Source organism: Malaya genurostris, chromosome 2 (genome assembly GCF_030247185.1).
Source record: "Malaya genurostris strain Urasoe2022 chromosome 2, Malgen_1.1, whole genome shotgun sequence".
Classification (NCBI taxonomy): Eukaryota; Metazoa; Arthropoda; class Insecta; order Diptera; family Culicidae; genus Malaya; species Malaya genurostris.
This window is the reverse complement of record NC_080571.1, coordinates 126,862,169-126,881,923: the sequence shown is the minus strand read 5'-3', so window position 1 is coordinate 126,881,923 and position 19,755 is coordinate 126,862,169. Positions and strand designations below refer to the sequence as shown.

At 35.8% G+C, this 19,755-nt stretch overlaps 1 protein-coding gene across 4 annotated transcripts in view; it reads left to right on the top strand.

Moving 5' to 3' along the window:
* The window catches only part of LOC131432624 (protein PALS1), a 94,863-nt gene extending 76,058 nt beyond the window's left edge, over nt 1-18,805 (top strand). For 3 of the 4 annotated variants that reach the window (XM_058599011.1, XM_058599013.1, XM_058599012.1), the window contains 8 exons: nt 1,385-1,582; nt 14,986-15,166; nt 15,236-15,450; nt 15,510-15,800; nt 15,859-16,735; nt 16,794-16,925; nt 17,492-17,673; nt 17,731-18,805. In XM_058599011.1, coding sequence (XP_058454994.1) covers nt 1,385-1,582; nt 14,986-15,166; nt 15,236-15,450; nt 15,510-15,800; nt 15,859-16,735; nt 16,794-16,925; nt 17,492-17,673; nt 17,731-17,910 — 2,256 coding nt within the window. In that variant the 3' untranslated portion in view covers nt 17,911-18,805. The remainder of the gene's footprint in view (nt 1-1,384; nt 1,583-14,985; nt 15,167-15,235; nt 15,451-15,509; nt 15,801-15,858; nt 16,736-16,793; nt 16,926-17,491; nt 17,674-17,730) is intronic. The other variant, XM_058599015.1, reaches the window with a different exon arrangement.
* Nucleotides 18,806-19,755: the final 950 nt, after the last annotated feature.

Genomic DNA, 19,755 nt, shown 5'->3' with positions numbered 1-19,755 from the left:
TTAAAACTTATTTTTTTTGAAAATTTTGGATTTTGTAACGTTTGATACGGACTGGGTGTACCACACCCGAGCACAATGTTCAAATGTGTCTAGCTCGGACACAAAGCGGAGACTGACTCTGCCGCTTGGGCCTCTAATAGTGTGTACCTATAAGTTTTTTCCCCCCCTGGTCCGGACCCCCCTCGCCGACTTCTCTTCGTATGGCACTTCTTTCAAATTTCGCTCGGGTTACGGTAACCCAGTCCGTACCCTGAGGGTTATGTAAATGGTTAAAATTATTATTTTTGTTTTCCTACTCTTTTTAAGTATGTTTTATTATAATATGAATTAAATTTAAATTGTTAAGATTTAAGTTGGGTGTTCAGTCACAAAAGAACATCATTTGCTTCCGCAATTCTGTAATTTTGGTAGGTAAAATTGAAAGCCTACTTTTAATGTTTAGCTAGGTAAGGAACTTATTAACTAATTTACCAACTAATACAAAGAGCGAATCGAATCAATTGAAGAATGCATCGATTCTTGTCGTTAGAGTTATGCACTATTATATTCTAGTTAAACTGGAACAGTTGCCATGATTTTTTTCAATCTGAGCTAAAGCCACACAGTTTAAATTCAAATATTGAGTTTTCCTGTCTTTGGAGCGGTAAGACTGCCAATCCATATATAAAGTAAAAAATCAATCTGTGTTTCCTTTTCTTTAGTTGAAATACAACAAAGAGAAATTAAATTGTAACTAATCTGGCTGTAATGGAAAATCGTGACGAAAAGTAACAAAATCTAACAACTATGCATCTTATCGACAAAGTGTCATTATGATCAAACGTTCGATCAAATGTTTTTATCGCTCTTATAATATGATATGAAATTGAATACTCATCAATTGCAAATCATATTCAACTTCGCAAAATTCCAGTTATGGAAATAAAGGTTCTATGCAGTTGAATTTTCAATGACGCAAGGCTCGTGAGGTATGTATTGCATATACCATGGAGACTAATGCCAGTATTAAAAAGATCACCAACAAATGCATAGAAAGTGTGATAATCGTTACATTAAAATGACAACAGCGAAAACAAACAGACATTTATTTTGCTGTTTTAAGTGTGAAACAAAATGTACTTTTCTCCTTCAAGAAGGATAATCTCCCAATCACTTCTTAACCATGCTATCCTTCCTGAAATAGGTCCATGGCGCAGCCAACAATAGAATCCCGCAGATGTAGTATAGATGTGCTAGCTGGATAATCCTTTAAGTTTTCCTACTCTCTGTATGTATGTAGCATTTAACTGCAACGATAAGTCTACCTGTCAAAAATCAAGCCTTTTTTTACTCAGTGCCTATTCCTAGCCTGTACCATACTTCCATCTTGCATGTGTTATTACAGCTCAATGGCTCCGTGAAGCCCATTCCGCCCCCACGCGATCATCTTCGAATAGAGAAGGACGGCCGTTTGACGAACCGGGCTCCCGTGCCAGCACCGCAAGTGCCGGATCGAAAGGCAGTACCGACGACACCCCACCAACACATTGGCCAAGTTGTGGAACCTACTCCAGATCAGCTAGATAGCATAAAGAAATTTCAGGTTAGTTCTTTTGTTCTTTATTGTTTTATGGTTTTGTGAGTTTTATGTTAGTATGGTAATCCTGCATGGATTGATTAAAAGGTTGTTTTTTTTTTTGATAAATCGGTTTTCATCATTCTTTCCAATGCATCAATCGATCATTCGTCGTATCCAATGTTATTAGAAGATGTTTCAATCCCCGTCAATCCTATCCTTTATGCACTTACTATTGAGATATAACTGAATAAGAAGATATTTATTATCTTCTATTCTAAACATTATCTATTTATTCGAATTTGAACAGGAAAACTTGAAATTCAAAACTTCGAATTGCAGTTTTTGAAAGTAATAAAATAATATTCTTGAGTCTGTGGTTTCATGTTTGTATGGGATTTAGGATCAGGAATCTAACATTTACAAAACAATACCTTTAGAGGTTAGAGAAATCAACCAATATTTTACTTCTCTTAGAAACTTAACCGGAAAACAAACTAGAGCATTTCGCCAAACGATAGAACATTTGTTATTGAACAAAAATCTATCAATTATCGAAAAATGAATTTCCATTTCACTTTCTTGTATTGATTTTCATTGTTTGATGTATTCACAAGAATTTATTCTGTGTCAAATGAAAATTATTATATTCTACTGTGAAGCAATGAAAAAATGGTAACTTGGACAATGTTTTAAGGAATCTTTTATACAATCCCTAAGTCGCAGACTCTCTATCTCTCAATAAGATCCCAATGTGTGCTTTATTTTCCAATATAGAGAATAATACTCAAATTAACTTGAACGAATGTAGTACTATCAAAATAATGTATATCTTCAAATCTAACTTTTGGGTAGGCACTAAACAACTCAGAATAACCGCTAGGGCGCAATATAGAGAAAATTAAAATAAACTTCTCATATCACCACCACTAGCAGCCGTACTGCTCGAAAAAAAAAGCGCACACAAAATTATTGCATATTGTTTTATATTAGCTGCGAAATATCACTGCATTCACACTCTAATTCGTTCGGTATTTTCTGCATCTTTTGACGAGTTTTGAAATTTTGAGCAGCCAATCTATTGGACATTTTTAACATACTAATATATCAGCACAAATGAAATTTTTGTTAACAGCAGTAACACAAGGTACCGCTGGGATTAAATGATATTTTTACTGAAAAATTCCTTTACCGACATACATAGGAAATTTCTCGGATCTCGGTAATTTTTTACCGAATTTTCAACAAACGTTTCGTTCATTTTTTATAGAATTTTCAACAACCGTTCGACAATTGAATATAATACAGAGCGTATGGTAATGAATTTTGTGTTGATCTTTCACAAAAACAAAACACTAACGGACAGCTCGGTGAATTTAGTTTCCGTTATGATTATATGTTTGATCGAAAGATTTTAGGATATTCGAAATGTTATTTATGCTTCAATTTTTCCACAGCATTACTAAAAATACACACACTAAACTTCGTTCGGTAATTTTTGCATCCCTTGACCAGTTTTGAACAGCCGAACTTCTCTGCAACTGACGGTACTATAAAAACTCATTTAGTTTCTAGAAAAAAAAAATGTTGTTGACCATGTTTTATATTTATTGAAATTTGCGTCAAGAATTAGCGTAATCAAATCAGAGATTGTATTTGAATCATTATTGTTTAATTTATTTTCTTCAGTATTTCGTATTGTTGAATTACATCAAACGAGATATTACGCCTCGTCGTGATTCTCGTCACATAAATAATTGTCCAGTCTATTGTATCCATATGAAAGTTCGTATCCGTTTATTGAGAATTAAAAATTGTGGTATTCGCTTTTCGGGAGGTGATTGGACCATTGGAAGTACGTTGCGTTCTTTTTCACAGTAATTTCCCGACATACTACAATTTAAAAAAGTTTGGAAAAGAGTTTTGAAGATTTCTATTGCGTAAAACTACTACGATGATATACTACATTTAAATTTAAGTCAGTTAAAATCTTTTCAATGGAAATGGTATACCCACCATACCATTATAATTGTTAAATTAAATATAGAAGCTTAATCACCAAACTTATCAGAATATACAGCGCTGGCATATTATTTTTATTAAGCGTGGGCTATGCAATCACTGTGAAAATCGACTACTATTCGAATCAGTTCACCTGAACCAAATTTCACACAATTTGATTCGTATGAAAGGTGTAGAAGAATAATGTTTGCAAAATCAGCGAGTGAGAAATTTTTTTGAAAGACGACTCACTTCATTTTGATATACTTAGAATAATATGAAAAGACGAAGAATCTAAAAAAATTGAATTCATTTTAAATCGGTCTTCCCTCTGGAATTCTACGGAGATTAAAAATTTCAATTTCCATTTTAACCGCGTTTTTCGAGAAAATTTCCACAATTACAAGAAATGGATTGTAATACAATCAGATGGATTGAAACAGCTTTCTCCTGTTAATATTTATTAATGTTCATGTTTTATCAAGGCTTTTTAAGCAAACTGAAGCTAAATAAATAAAACACTTCACATGCCTATTTAGCCCGTGCACTGCATTAAATTCGAAATTTAACTTCCGATCTGGGGCCATTCATCATTTTCTTATCTCTCTGCACTCTCGTCACATACGCATCGTCCTTCTCGTGAAACTGTTCAGATCGTAACACATGGGCTGAAAAATCCCGGGCCTGACAAATAGAACACGATTTTTTGGTTCAAAATTAACTTTATTCATCAACGTAATCTCCATCAACAGCAACGCAATCATTCTAGCGCCGCCCTAACATTTCAATTCCACTTTGTAGAATGATTTATCTTCTGCCTCAAAATATCCCTCAGTTTCAGCGATAACCTCTGCAGTGGCGCGAAATTTCTTACCGGCGAACATTTTTTTCAGGTCTGCGAACAGCCAGTAGCCGCTGGGAGCTAAATCTGGCGTTGGACGAGGGAGCAATTCGAAGTTCAATTCATGTAGTTCATTATCATCAACACGTTCTCGTTTTTGTTCAACAAGGAGCAAACGCGGTATTCACTTTGAACAGAGCGTGAAATTTCAAATTAAAATAAACTTTTGGTCTCATACAAAATTGGTAAATTTTATCCGATTCCGACCAATTTTGAAATTACATGGTGATGAGTTTCAATTTCAATTTATTCGCCAAACTTATTCATGGACATTCGAACTATTTTTGGATATGCTCATTGAATGCGTTCTGCATCATCGGTGTCTCTACGACCACGTTTGAAGTCAGTAAACCAACGTTTTGTTGATGTTTCTGATAGAGCGGAGTCTCCATAACACTTTTCAAGCCATTGCTTCGCTTGAACGGTATTTTTTCCATCAAGAGGCAGTGTAAAATTAAAACACGAAATTGTTTTTGATTCATTGTTCTGAAAATAACAGAAGTAGCGTCACTCTTGGCACAATAATTCGTAAACTAATGAATAGAATATCATAAAATGTTAACAGCTGTCTTTTAAACGTTAGTATTATCTGGAAAAAAGTGACTGGAATCAAACTAGTGCCATCAATGTGTTAGGCCCGGGACTTTTCAGCCCATGTGTTATATGATGGTAAAATGTCTAGTCGTTGAAACTTTCAAAGCTTGCAACTACGGTAAATATAAAATTTATGACCAGACATAATTATTTCCAATTTAAATTTTGACAAGATTCAATTCGTATATTGTTTATATCTATTTCCGGGTCGGCGGTTCAATGCATAGGGCGCTGGTCTTACAAACCAGGTGTCGTATGTTCGAGCCCCGACCAGGAAGGATTCGTAGTGTCAGTAGGATCGTAGCACCAGCCATGCAATGGTTCTGTACACTCCGAATAGGCTGCGAAGTCTGTTGAAACAGAAGGCCAAATTCCACTACAGGAATGTAATACCAAGGCTTTGCTTTGCTTAAATCTATTCTTCAAATCCACTAATAGTTAATAATATGATAATGTAGTTAAAACCGCAACCTTTTACGATGATATCTTCTTCTGAAAAATACACGCACATAATTGCAGACAACTTTTGTACAACTTTCTTCGAAAAAAAACTTCATCGTACTGCGACATGATTCTATGAACACATTCTTCTGGTCCCACAAAAACTGTTTGTTTTTCAATCAGATCCGACTTTCGGTTCAGCTTATACAAGGTGATTAGTGTAAAAATTTTACATAATTCATAAGGTTTAGTGGGTTAACAGATTTTGAGAATCGATGACCAAATAAACTTTTTTAAGTTTTATCAGTATTCGGTTTTCGATCCTAGAAGGTACATAAAAATTTTTATTTGGAACGCACTTCGATTTCACTAAGATTTACTAATATGGCTACACTGATTTTCAATTTCGAATCTAATGAAATGGTTAACGATCCATTAGGCGAATTTGACGTGCTTCGGTTACACCGATTTCCGAATTCCGTTTCCGAAAGTATCGAGAATAAAGAATTTAATAAACAAATTTTCAAATTAAAATAAACTTTTGGTCCCATACAAAATTGGTAAATTTCATCCGACTCCGACATCCAATTTTGAAATTACGTGGTGATGAGTTTCAATTTCAATTTATTCGCCAACCTTATTCAACTATTTTTGGATATGCTTATTGAATGTTTAATGGGCGGGTAGGGTCTAACACTTTTGAAAAATCATTTATGATTTTCTTTGTATTTTCTCCTAGTAAAACATTTCTAGAATATTCTGTGAAATTTTCAAGCCTATCGGAGAAAAACTCGGTAAGTTATGGGCCTTCATCTTTGCTTATCTCATACAGCGAAGAAATAAGAGCTCGGCACAGGTCCAAGATTTCTGCTTCGATCGACTTAAAAACTTGACAAAACATTCTTGAAATGTTTCATTTTTAAAGAATACATAAGAAAAAATATGATTTGGTGAAAATGTTAGACCCTACGGGCTCCCTTGAGTAATAAATTGTTTCCATTGATTTTATAGACAAACAAATTTGAACTAGTTTTTCTCGAAAACAGGTTTTGAAAGTCCGTGTCCATCGTCATTCAAAAACTACTGAACCATTTTTTTCAAATTTTGCACACACTTTCTACATATAAAAAACCAGACTCCAACGTTCTCCTTTCCCTTGTTCGTTACTTTGGGGAGGTTTTACAGCTACAAAATGGCGAATTTTTTTGTGAAAAATCGTAGTTTTCACTTTGAACAACCACCAAAAATTAAAAAAATATTAAAAAAATCAAACAGAAACGTTGGTGTCTAGAAAAACATCTACTCTATCTATGCTGCTTTGATTTGTTGACTTCTTATTAGTCTACGCTGTGATACAGTGGACACCGCAATCATGATTTTTAAGAAGCGTCCTCAAAAATGCCTCTAAATGAAATAAGTCGGTGATTTCTCAAGATTTTTTCACGAAAAAATTACAAAATGTTGTTCGAATGGTGCTCATGCAAAAAAAATGAATTTATTTTGTTGCACGATAACTCTGAAAAAAATTGGCAAAAATTATGATATTTTTCATCATTTAGATTTTTAATTTATTGTCACACGTTAAGATTAAAAAGAAAAATTTTAAGGTTTCATACAAGTTCTATCTTAGATTCGTCTTGCAGTCCCAAAATTTTTATTACAATTTATTTAAAACGACGGTCATTTAGATAATTTCATGAAAATTAAACGCAACAAAGAATATTCACGCGAGAAACACTTTCTGATTGATAAAAAAAAGGTATCATCTCACTGCTTGGTGGATTAAGCACGATTTTGCCTTTCTCATATAGAAAAGTTATACAATTACTTGACTAGTGTCATATACCATTCAACTCAGTTCATCGAGCTGATTAATGTCTGTGTGTATATGTCAAATAATCTCACTAGGTTTTCTCGAAGATGGCTGAACCGATTTTGACAAACCTAGATTTAAATGAAAGGTCTCACAGTCCCATACGAAATCCCTGAATTTCATCCAGACCCGACTTCCGGTTCCGGAGTTATAGGGTAAAGTTTGTAAAATATTGTACACCGTCACTTAAATCGGCGAAACTAAAGACCGTAAAAAAATTTAAACTGGACTCAAAACCGTTATCACAATCTTAGGGTCAAATGAAAGGTCTTGTGTTTCTAACAAAAATTACTGCATATATTCAGATACAACAAAATTTGAATCGTCGTTTAGAGTACGATGGCAAAATCGTATAAAAGCTTCAAAATTTGAATAAAGACTAGTAGAATTTGTACGTCATGTTAGATAGTGGCCGTACGAACCGACTTCGATTATACCGGTTCTCGGGTTCCGGTGCTGGAAATACATACAATAGTGAACCCACTTCGTTTTCTTAAGGATGACCTACGCGAGCAAAGCACTGTTTCATTATGTATGTTTTACTAGTTAGGGCACAAACAATCCTTTGATTTCTTTCAAAAATCGAAGAGAAACATTTTGAATAGCATACTACAATATCGTATATATGCGACAGGCATCATTACACCACTAGGTGGATTACAACAGGTTTTTTATATGATTTTCCTATAACAAAGCGTACAAAATGTGCGATACCGATGTAGTGAGTAGTAGTGCGTAAATCTATTACATTTGTCATTTTTTTTAATCCAAGATAAAACTTTAAAATTCGATAAAACTATAAGAGAACACACATATTCGCTAAATTTTTGTTCTTAGAAAATTGGGATCTCAAATAGATCTTTGAGTGAAAAATTTTTGTTCTGCGGGAAGTTTGAAGGTTTACTCTCTGGAAGTCTGAATGTATATAAACCTAATCGTGAAGAGGGCTTATCCGGCTCATAAAAAATGACGGTTCTGTATTCCAAATGAATCCTATTGAATTTTTATTCAAAAATTTAATCAAATTTAAACAGATTTGCCGATCTTTTTTAGTGCGTCGAATAAATACCACAACTTCTATGTTGTGTTCTGACATTTGCCGGGGTTCTATTATGAATTTGGAAATGTTTCACCAAACATCTGTCCTCCTATAACTTTTTCGTAACGAAACAGTTTCGGATTAACTTCACTAAACGCACTCATTGTGCTGAAAACCATACTCAATAGCGTGGAAATCTTCACCCGCTTCTGCAGTAAACAAAACAAACTCACCTACGGGCAGAGGCAGACGGGAACGCATACAAATGCATTTTTCACGCCCGGTCGCCAGGCAGCACCGTTTGATACAAATTTAATCATTCATAACTTGCCTAATGGCAGAGGTAAAAATACCTGAGTAGAATGCAAACACACTCAAACGTTTCATTTCTGCTTTACGCGACTCGCTACCGTGTTAGTAGGCTAGGGCGGCCGAGGTGCAGCAGAGCCATTCCACTCGCCACTACAGCTTTCATATTTTCATATTATTCATCACCCATACTAAAAATATGATCAGGTGTTGGTGGTCGCGCCGTACGCGTGTAGTATCAGCGACGGTTGCGATGACCAGGAAGAGTGCTGGTGGCAGCGTGGAGTGATTCAGCCAGTTGCGCGCGGCATCAGGGAAACAGAGGCACAAATATTTCTTTAGAGAACTCACTTATTTACATTTTTATTTCGTTTTTCTACGCCCATAAGCGCTATAGCCATCCATCCCATAGGCCAGTTAAAGCCCGACGCGACTTCTATCTGGTTTACTGGTCATTTCCAATAGCAGTAGTAAGTCCAGTTTTCAGTTCTCGTCGCGATTGTCGTCTGGTAACTTTTCTTCCTTTCACAATGTCCAAACGAGTATTTGGTGACTTCAGTATGGGCCTCGAACAGCAAAAGAAGAAAGTGTACTGAACAGAGGGAAATTGGAAGTTCGTTGCTTCCGAACGGTGAAGTGTCCAGAAGATTGATCCAGTATAGTGTACTATGAACTACATAGTAGGTCATAATCGGGCCCCAGTGTCGTTACGATATCAGTGAAAACATAATTGAATTAGAAATTGCACAAAAAGTGCAAAAATCAATTGATCCACCTACACCAACTGGAATAGGCGGCCTGTTTAACGTGTAATTGCAGCGGCCCTTGAACTACATGCAGAACGTAATTGAATTAATGATGAGAAAATGAACATTTGAATTTTATAGAATCCGGTCAATTCAACGTGTGTTTATGTATGTTTATATGTTTTTTTCTGTGATGTTTGCGTGCTACATTCACCTTACGAAGTAGGTGTCTAAACATTGCTGCTTCGTTGTTGCTTCAAACTGTCACAATAATTAAATTACGTGCAGCAATCATTTGCAATGTGACCAGTGTTTTTTTGATGTTTTAATGGGCGTGGAGGGCACTTCAGATATAGACATCTGATTTGGCATTGAAGAAGAATTATATAGCAAGGCACTGACGTCATCTATTTCGTTGGACATTCACACTTCACTAATACCTGCTAATGGAACGTTAGGTCTGCTTTGAAACGGGGAATTTTCGAACAGGTTTAATGTATTCAGAAATTCATAAGTTTATGGTCAAGCAAGAGTGGTTGTTTTTGCGATAGATATGAATTTTATTTTGATATATGTATGTTTCTATGTTGCATCGGACTCTGATTGCAAACACTCTTCCGAGATTGAGATTTTTTTTTAAACTCACATTTGAACACCATTTATAAAAATGTTATACTGTTGGAATACTGCACGTTCGTGGCTCAAATGAGTTTTTCAATTTTGATTGAAGAATATTTCAACATTAATATTTTTATGGTAATCATCTGACCTGGAAACATTTTTTTTCCGAATGTAATCGAACCCTGAATGCAGATAAACAATTCCGGTAACTGCATACATGATCTGAATTTTTTTTTTAGTATGCCAATAGTAGGATTCAATATACCCATTCCGATTCAAATTCTACGTTGCGTAACATCGCAGAACAGTCATTTAATGATGAGTAAATCATGGTCGACTGGGAACTCGAGAATTACCTACCAGATGCGCAAATTTAAAATATGTTAAATTTTCATTAAAAATTGAGTATTCTAGTACGTTGGACACCTTTTGTCCATTTTGTGGACAATTGATAGATAACACCACAAAAGAAATCTGCACCTTTAAGGTGAAATGTAGCGTCATAAAATGCGCGCAAAATTTTATCCGCTTCAGTTAAACGAACCGTCGCACAAAGCATACCAAGAAAAACGGCCACATAGAAACAAGAACTTTTTTCAATGATTGAGCGCAGTGGATTTACCTCTCGTTATATTGGCTTGTAAAAAAGACGGGACGTAATGGATTTTAGAATTCTTCACACTTTGAATATATGCTGATTCAATCATCATTGTTAGTGATTACTCTTACACTAGAGCTATAAATCATGAGTAATTATGAATGATTAACATGAGGTTATATGAATATGTATTGACTAACTTGCTAACCATGTATATGCCTGATTTTAGTAGCAAGCATCGATTCTCCTTCAAAAGAACGGTTGAAGACAAGAGAACATTCAAGTATTTTCGATATCTTTGCCAGTCGTTCACCAGGCCCTTCCCGCCGATGAGATAGAATTTACGTAAAAGTATTCACCATTAACTTTTTTTCGGAATTGTATAGCATGATTAGTCTAGAAATGTCTGTTTCAACGATAACGAACCGAAGACCAAACAGCCTCTGGCCTCCGGTGCCAGAAATCATCAACAGTTTAATAATTTCTTAGATTTCATTATTGGAATACATTCCAATTATAACTAATAGTTCATCATACCATGCAGTTAAAATTATTTAGTGAATCTTTTCTCAAGCACATATTTGGGGCACGAAATTGAATATAAAGTTATTTCGTAGTTCCTTATTATTCAATCGATTTTGAAAGCAAAATCAAGCGTTGATTCATTGTATTCATAATAATTGAAAAACCAATGAATTCCAATAAGTTTTCCATGCTGACTGGCTCGAAGCTGGCCCTCAATGTTTATCACATTGTTTGTATAAATGACAGCTACTTAGAAAATAAACGATTTCTTACAATACTCATTTTATTGTATTCAAGTCGTTTTTATTTCAACACAAAACCCAATGCTGCATAAATTTGCGTCATTATTTTATATCTATTTTTTGCTCACGATATAATGCCACCGTGCCCACCGTGCATTTCTCACACCACCTCAATACGAAACAGCAGCGCGCAAGCAATAAAAAAATGCAGAGAAGTTTATGTAAACTTTTTCAATTTTCGGTTGTTTTCGCTAAAATTTTATAATTTTGAGTTGCATTTTCAGATTCTTTGTGAAATTCTGCTACAAATACTACTTTTCAGTTCTAAAATCATCCCCGTGGGACGGAACAGTGACCGTTTATACATTTCAAAAACCAATTACGGCTCGGCAAAGCAAAATTTCAAAATTCTAAGAATACTTAGTTATGATAAATTTGATTTCGAAAACTTAAGTGTTTTTGGTTTTTCGAAAATCGGTCTAGTTTTTGAATAATTGATCAAAAACGCGATTTTCGCATTCCGCTACATTTCACCTTAAGGAGCAAAACTCTTGGCAAGTGTATTAGTAATGCCAACAATGTGTGCGTAAAAACAAATTCCGGCGCTTCTTTTTTGATTTAAATCAATAAATCTTACATATGGTTGGAAAATAAACCAATCGGTTCATTCTGCTTAAAAAAATGCGATTCAAAAAAAGCGAAAATCTTAGTCTAAAACTCTTCCGTTTTCCTTAAAACTGTTCGAGAAAAATTATTTTAGTTTCAGCTTACTTCCACTAACACATTTGATTAGCAACAAACACATTCCTATATGGATTTCTTCTTGCAGAAATTATAGCGATATGAACATTTACGTACCTTCTACGTGAAATAGGAACCTTTAATTCAACACGCGAAAGGCAATAGATATAGAGTGTTGTCGTAAAACTATTTATTTTTCCGGAAAACTGCTTTTGTAACAGATAATATTTAGTTTTGCTTATTTTGTGTAGCGCAATCTAATACAAAAGCATTGAAGCAGTGTTGCTAGCTTTTTTTTAGGAAAAAACAAAATCTACATTCATAAAATGTAAGCAATTTTCCATCAAACGTTGGTGAAAAATTGATCACAACTGATATTTCATCCAAAAGTCAGGGTTAACATTCATTTGAGAATAAATTATTGTTAAAAAATATTGTTTGAAACTCAATCGTGCAAGCCACTTTGATAAACTGGTTGCACTGCATATATGAATACATAGATCTATGACATATTACGTACCAAATGAAATGCACGTAATACACAAATTACCAACACAAGTTAACTTATCCTTGATCCCTAATAGGAGGATCCTTAATCATCGAGCAATTTTCATACTTTATCAAAAGGATGGCAGTGTTGCTCAATCAGTGCGCGTCCCATTGAGAGGTGATAATTAGAAAGCATCAGGTCTGGTGGATATGGTGTTTGTGGTAGGAGTTCTCAACCGAGCGTAGAAATTGTTTCTTTGATCAATTTAATTGAATGTTCAGAAGCGATGTCATGCTGCAGAATGACTTTGCCTTGTCTTCAAGCCCTTGCTGACAGTTTTTTGATTAATGCATTGTTCAAATTGATAATTTTTTGGCGATAGCGGACAGTATTTTCTGTTTCGTCGGGTTAAAGATGCTTGTAGTACATTACTTCCTTCTGATCTCACCATTCTCATAGTATTGTCTTTTTCCCAAAGCGATTCAATTCCTTTGGATGTTGATGGTTGTCTCGAGGTTACCCATGATTTCTTACACTTCGGATTCTTAAAATACATTTTTCTTCACCAGGTACAATCCGATGCACAAAACAAACTTTGGTGCGTAGCTCGAGCAATTCACATTCGCATTTTTTTTATTTATTCGAATTTCCATCTATCGTCCCTTCAGTATGTATGACATCTAGTTACAAACGTTTCGAATTATTGTCATGACTCTGGCGGTCGGAAATGACTTTCTGAGTGGCGTTCAATTGCTCCGGCATCATTTGATATGTTTGAGTCCTATAATGACCAATAATGACTGCAGCTCATCACTTTCAATCTTTTCCGGCCAATTTTCGCGTTCCAATAACTTTGAAATCACGTTCTTTGAAACGTTGAAATCAACATTCACAAGTTCTGACAGTTAGAGCAAGATTGCCACAAGTCTACGTATGTGTACAAAAAATTCCCCACATGCTGCAAATGCTCTTGAATTGACTCTTAACACGATACTATTAACACGAATAAAAGTATGTTACTAGTTCAAAACTAAGTAAATAAATATGACGTTTCGAAGGTACGAAATGTTCTTGAATAGATTGTGAAGGATGAGTATAGCGTGATGGGCACGTCGATGCTTTTAACGCAGTCCACTTGGGTTCGATTCCCAACCCCTGCACATAGGGTCAGAATGTTTTTCTATATCGGAAGGCGAATGACTTTAAGGTTAAAACCTCTATAATAAAAAAAATAGATGAAAAGATTAAAGTGAATTTATACGTCGGAAAGTTATTGAATACATCTTTGTCATTTTCAACAAGGATGACATTAATAATCCACGAGGAATGTCTCGATCAGGCATACTTGGATCTATTTAACTTTTTTTAACCCAGTTTTATCACAGGGTTCCCTGTGTAGGAACACAACGGCCTATTTGTCAACAATAAATATTCTCCAAATGATGGTCCTTGTAGCGCGGACGAATGTGTTTAAGAAAACACTATTCTGTATATTGAACCACTTCATGTGTACGTACCATTTTGAAGTTACAATGCTACAGTAACAGTATCTCCATAGACTATGCAACTGATCACAATTACTTGTAATACTAATAGTTACTTGAGATGAGTATTCACTCGTACCGTTTCCTACCATTCTTACCACCTGTTCATACATATTGTAAATCGTTCAACATCCTTCCGGAAATGCAGAATGGCTTAGCTTTTGTGAAATCTCTATATCCTCTAGGCAGTTGAAAGTTTTATTATGAATAAATTTGAGCACTAAGGAATCGTTCCTTTCGGGATTCAGAATGATTTGGTTCTGTTTATTTTGTGCTGTTTTATCGCCTTAGCAACTGCACTAGTCCTTTCTATGTTCCATGAAGTATGATCTCTTCTCATCGATCTAATATTTTTGTTAGAGCTACCAAATCACTCCATATTACCATCGGTTTCAACGGTTTCCATATTAACACGTACATAACACACTTTCATTAACATACAACTAGTGGTGACTCAGTGCCTTCTTCAGTGTAATAAAGATGGACTACATAAGTACCAACTAAATACCACAAAAGCGTTCTAGCGTACTAGATAAATATCAACTATATGTGCTATACTAGATATAAAAATCCTGCTGCCACGATTTTATTATGATCGTGACAGACTACGGTGGCAATAATAATATTGCCAACGATAATGGAACCAATAATCTAGTTCCGTCCAATTCATTTTACAAGCAAAAAAAGGCGAGTTCAACTAAGCAATCCTGAGCTTCAAGTGATCAAATGATGAGTAACTGAATACCTAATTTATTTGATTTACAGGAGCAGCTACGCAAGCGCAGAGAGGAGGAAGAGCGGATAGCGGCTCAGAATGATTTTCTGCGAAATAGTATTCGTGGTTCTCAACGATTGCGGGCTTTGCAGGACAACCCCATCGCAGAGAAAACCATTGGAGTTGATAACGAAGCTTACGCAGAAGATGAAGAACCGGATAAAATTATTGGTAAACTACAATAAAACACTTTTAGTCCGTATCGTCCATTACAACTCAAATTTACCTTACTGATTGCAGGATATAGCGAACTGGTCTCAGCGTTGCATCGATTACAGGGTCACCTCAATAAGCATGGATTGGCTGCACTCGCTGGCAGAGTCACAGCGGCTCAAACATTGCTACTTGGTCCTGGAATCGCTCGTGCCCTCGCTGCTCGGACGGCCGTTCTGGAACGCCGGCGGCCTAAGATTCAGAATCCCATTTGCTCAAATTCTCAGGCACTCGCCAAGGACGTAAGTTGTTGTCGACAAAACTCAGCTATCCCATACTAAAATCCAAAATATTGTTCTAGTGCGTCGAATCGTTGGCTCAGTCCAATTCACCAGCTGCAATAGAACTGTGTGATCTATTATCAACATATGAAATGGAAGGACTACTTCTGGCTCACGATCGCGTTGCATCAAGTACCGATCGTTCTCCAGCGTACGGCATCGGTGCCGTAAGCTCCAATCCCGTGGTGCCATTACCATTGAACAATAATAATCTAATGACCAGCGTTACTACGGTCAAACCAATATCAGTTTTGCCATCAATTCCAAATAATACTAACTTAGTTAATAACAATAACAACAACATAGTGAAGGTAGGTTTAATCGTTGATCCTTTTTCATATTAATAAAATCTATAACGTTTCGTTGCAGCGTGAGCCAATTAGTGTGCCACTCGGTGTACTGCGAGATGGCAGTCAGGATCACATTAGAATTATTCAAATCGAAAAATCATCTGAGCCTCTTGGTGCGACTATTCGCAATGAAGGAGAGGCGGTTGTAATAGGTCGTGTGGTACGAGGAGGAGCAGCGGAGAAATCAGGGTTGCTGCATCAAAATGATGAAATTCTTGAGGTGAATGGTATCGAAATGCGTGGAAAGTCTGTGAATGACGTATGCGCGTTACTAGGTTCAATGACCGGTACACTAACATTCCTAGTAGTACCTGCCGGCGCATCTCCGATGGTTCCCGGAATGCGAGATCCTCCCGTTCTCCATGTGCGAGCTCATTTCGATTACGACCCAGAAGATGATCTTTACATTCCATGTCGCGAGCTTGGTATAAGTTTCCAGAAAGGAGATGTATTGCACGTGATATCTCGTGATGACTCAAACTGGTGGCAGGCTTATCGAGAAGGTGAAGAGGATCAAACTCTTGCTGGGCTGATACCAAGTCAACCGTTCCAACATCAGCGCGAATCTATGAAACTGGCTATAGCCGGTGAAGTTGGTTTGAGAACTCGAAAGGATGCTAATGGTAAAGCGGGAGGATCTACTCTTCTTTGTGCTCGTAAAGGAAGAAAGAAGAAGAAAAAAGCTAGTAGTGAGCATGGGTATCCTTTGTACGCAACGGCAACAGCAGAGGATCCTGATCCGGAAGAGATTCTCACATACGAAGAAGTGGCCCTATACTACCCGCGCGCATCTCATAAACGACCAATTGTACTGATTGGACCTCCAAATATTGGACGACATGAGCTCCGTCAACGACTGATGGCCGATTCAGAGAGGTTTGCTGCAGCGATACCTCGTAAGTTCTCTAATATTCTCTAATAATAATTTGTAATCAATCTTTTCATTACTCACAGATACTTCCCGACCACAGCGAGAAGGAGAAATTCCTGGTCAAGACTATCACTTCATCTCGAGGCAACAGTTCGAGTCGGACATACTCGCAAGAAAGTTTGTCGAGCACGGCGAATACGAGAAAGCGTATTACGGTTCGTTCTAATTTTTATTGTATAACGTGGTTGGTATCATTAACAGAATCTTTGGCTCTATATACAGCATTTCCACAAGAAACAAGATATATTTGTTACTATCGTTCTCCATCGAAAAATAATAGATCACTATTTCTATATTTTGCATTGGAGTGACTATTTCCATGCTAGGGTGAAATCGATTTTTTTTGCCTTTCTCTATAGAAAACTATTAGAATTGCTGGAAAAACCGACTTTCGAAAGAAGCCTCGGAGACCCATAGTGCTATTGACCATTCGATTCAATTCGACGAGATAGGAAAATGTCTGTGTGTATGTATGTGTGCACTTTTCGAAGATATTTTTGCCGCTCAAGTTTCTCAGAGATGGCTGAACCGATTTTAACAAACTTATTCTCGTTTGAAAGCTACTGTCGAGCCAATGATTAGGTTTGAAGATAAAATCGCTGTCACTTTTGGTTCTAGATATAACTTTTCTCATTGGCTTAAATTTCTCGAAGATAACCAACTAGTTTCGACAAACTTAGCGCTTTTTTACAATCTTTTTATGTTGTATTGTATTCGACAGGAACGTCGCTAGAGGCAATTCGAGCGGTGGTAGCGAGTGGTAAGATATGTGTACTAAATCTACACCCTCAAAGCTTGAAATTGCTTCGATCTTCGGATCTGAAACCGTACACAGTGCTCGTAGCGCCACCTAGTTTGGAAAAGCTTCGTCAGAAGCGAATACGTACTGGTGAACCATACAAGGTAAATCATCAATTGGTGTGATATCTGAAATTGGTATGTAATTTGTTTGAATTATAGGAGGAAGAGTTGAAAGAAATCATAGCTACAGCTCGCGACATGGAAGCACGGTGGGGTCATCTATTCGACATGATCATCATCAACAATGACACGGAACGAGCCTATCATCAACTGCTCGCCGAGATCAACTCACTCGAACGAGAACCACAATGGGTGCCAAGTAGCTGGTTACATAACTAAATTAAGGAAGTGATGCGTTTTCTACTTAGATATTTTTCTATATGAGTTGTTTTGTATAGCAAAAAATACTATCGGTTAAGTCTGATACTGATAAATGAACTTGAAGATAAATTATCGTAATTTATGTAAGTAGAACCCTAACACATTCATGGAAAAAAGAACATTCCTTAGCATTATTATGTAGCAGGGATGACGAAACATGATTACTGCAAATCAAAATATTTCTAGGAACATGCAAATAAATTCCAACTGATATGTACGGTAAGCAACGTTGTTATTTTCGTTTTTTGAAACAGAGTATAAAAAGTTTATTTAGATTATTTCTTGTAAAAAGTATATAGAAAGATTGTTTTATATGTATAAATTTTATTTATCTGTCCATATTTTACTATTATCGAAAAAACTGAACACAATAAAAGCAATTTCTAAATGTTAAATCTTATCGAAAAATAGTCAAACTCAGAAACCCCTTACAACATTCAATAAACGTAACACAATGCATTAATAAATCTAAAATTGAGAAATAAAATCGAAACACATATTGGTCCGGTTCGCAAAATACATGAGAACAGCAACAACAAAAAAGTATTCGTGTTCATAATTTACTCTAACAGAACAAAAGAACAATTAGAGGTAACAAATTGAACTAGAAACAAGTGCAGAATATAGACAAGCCAGCTTAAATTCACCCAAAAAAAATTATAACCAATATTTTTGATACGTATTCAAGTAACGTCGAAGATCGTTTGCAGTTAGCTGCCGATTAATTTGCGACATTATAACATTCTCTCCGGTCCGAAAAAGCCGCCTTCGAAAAATGAACAAAAGAATATTACGCTCAATATTATGCATGTATAGTCGTAATAACGAATAATAAACCATCAGAAAAAATAAACACTTCTTTTCGACTATTACTAGTGTCCGAACACCTGAATTTTTATTTTAAATTGGGAATTACCCTTATAAAACAACATATTTGAAAATAAAATGTAACTACCGAGCTAGAACAAGTCAATCTTTTAATTACCAATTGTTCACGATGTAATTGCATTAAGACACATATGTTTATACACAGTTTTGATTACCCTTTCTCAAGCAGCCAACATAATTCAATAATTTTCATAATTAACAATAAATTGAATTAATTTTCATATAACCCATAGTTACCTAAACTACAAAAGTCAAACAATGCGTTCATGTTGACCCGTTTCTAACGAATTAGCTGAACATTTACTGAAAATCGGTTTTGTCATCTCTGAGAAATTGATATCATTTTGGAGTTTTTGGTCGTTATTTCTAGTACTTCTGGAAACAAGCATCTTTTAACGCACTCAACAATCCATTACACCGAAAGCAGAGATTAAATCTGGATAAAATTCTATAACAGTCATTTAGTTGGTACTTTAATGGTAACAAGTTTGTGCTAAGTGCACATGACTACAAACACTTATTTTTATGTTTCATTTTCGACCCATCATTGCATTAGAAGTGAATAAGTGGAAAGGTTCATGAATGTTCACGTTTGTCTATGACGGGGTTGGAGGTTGAAAAGCCTACGTAGTCTCATAATTATTTTCTAGAACTTAATGTCGCGCTTTTAAATTTCCCAACTAACAAAAAATTTTGATAAAAGGGACTGATTTTGCTTGAGCATCTTACGAAGTGCATGAATAGCGTTATAAGCAGCCCGTTTTAAAGTAATTATCCAAACTTGAAAGTGCACGCGACGCAACCGAACGAACTTCTAAGCTGCTTCTAGAATACATTGTTCAGCTTCTATGCAGCGAGAAAGTTCACGTGGAACTGTTTATGTACTTCGAACTGACAAGAATTGCCACGTGTTAT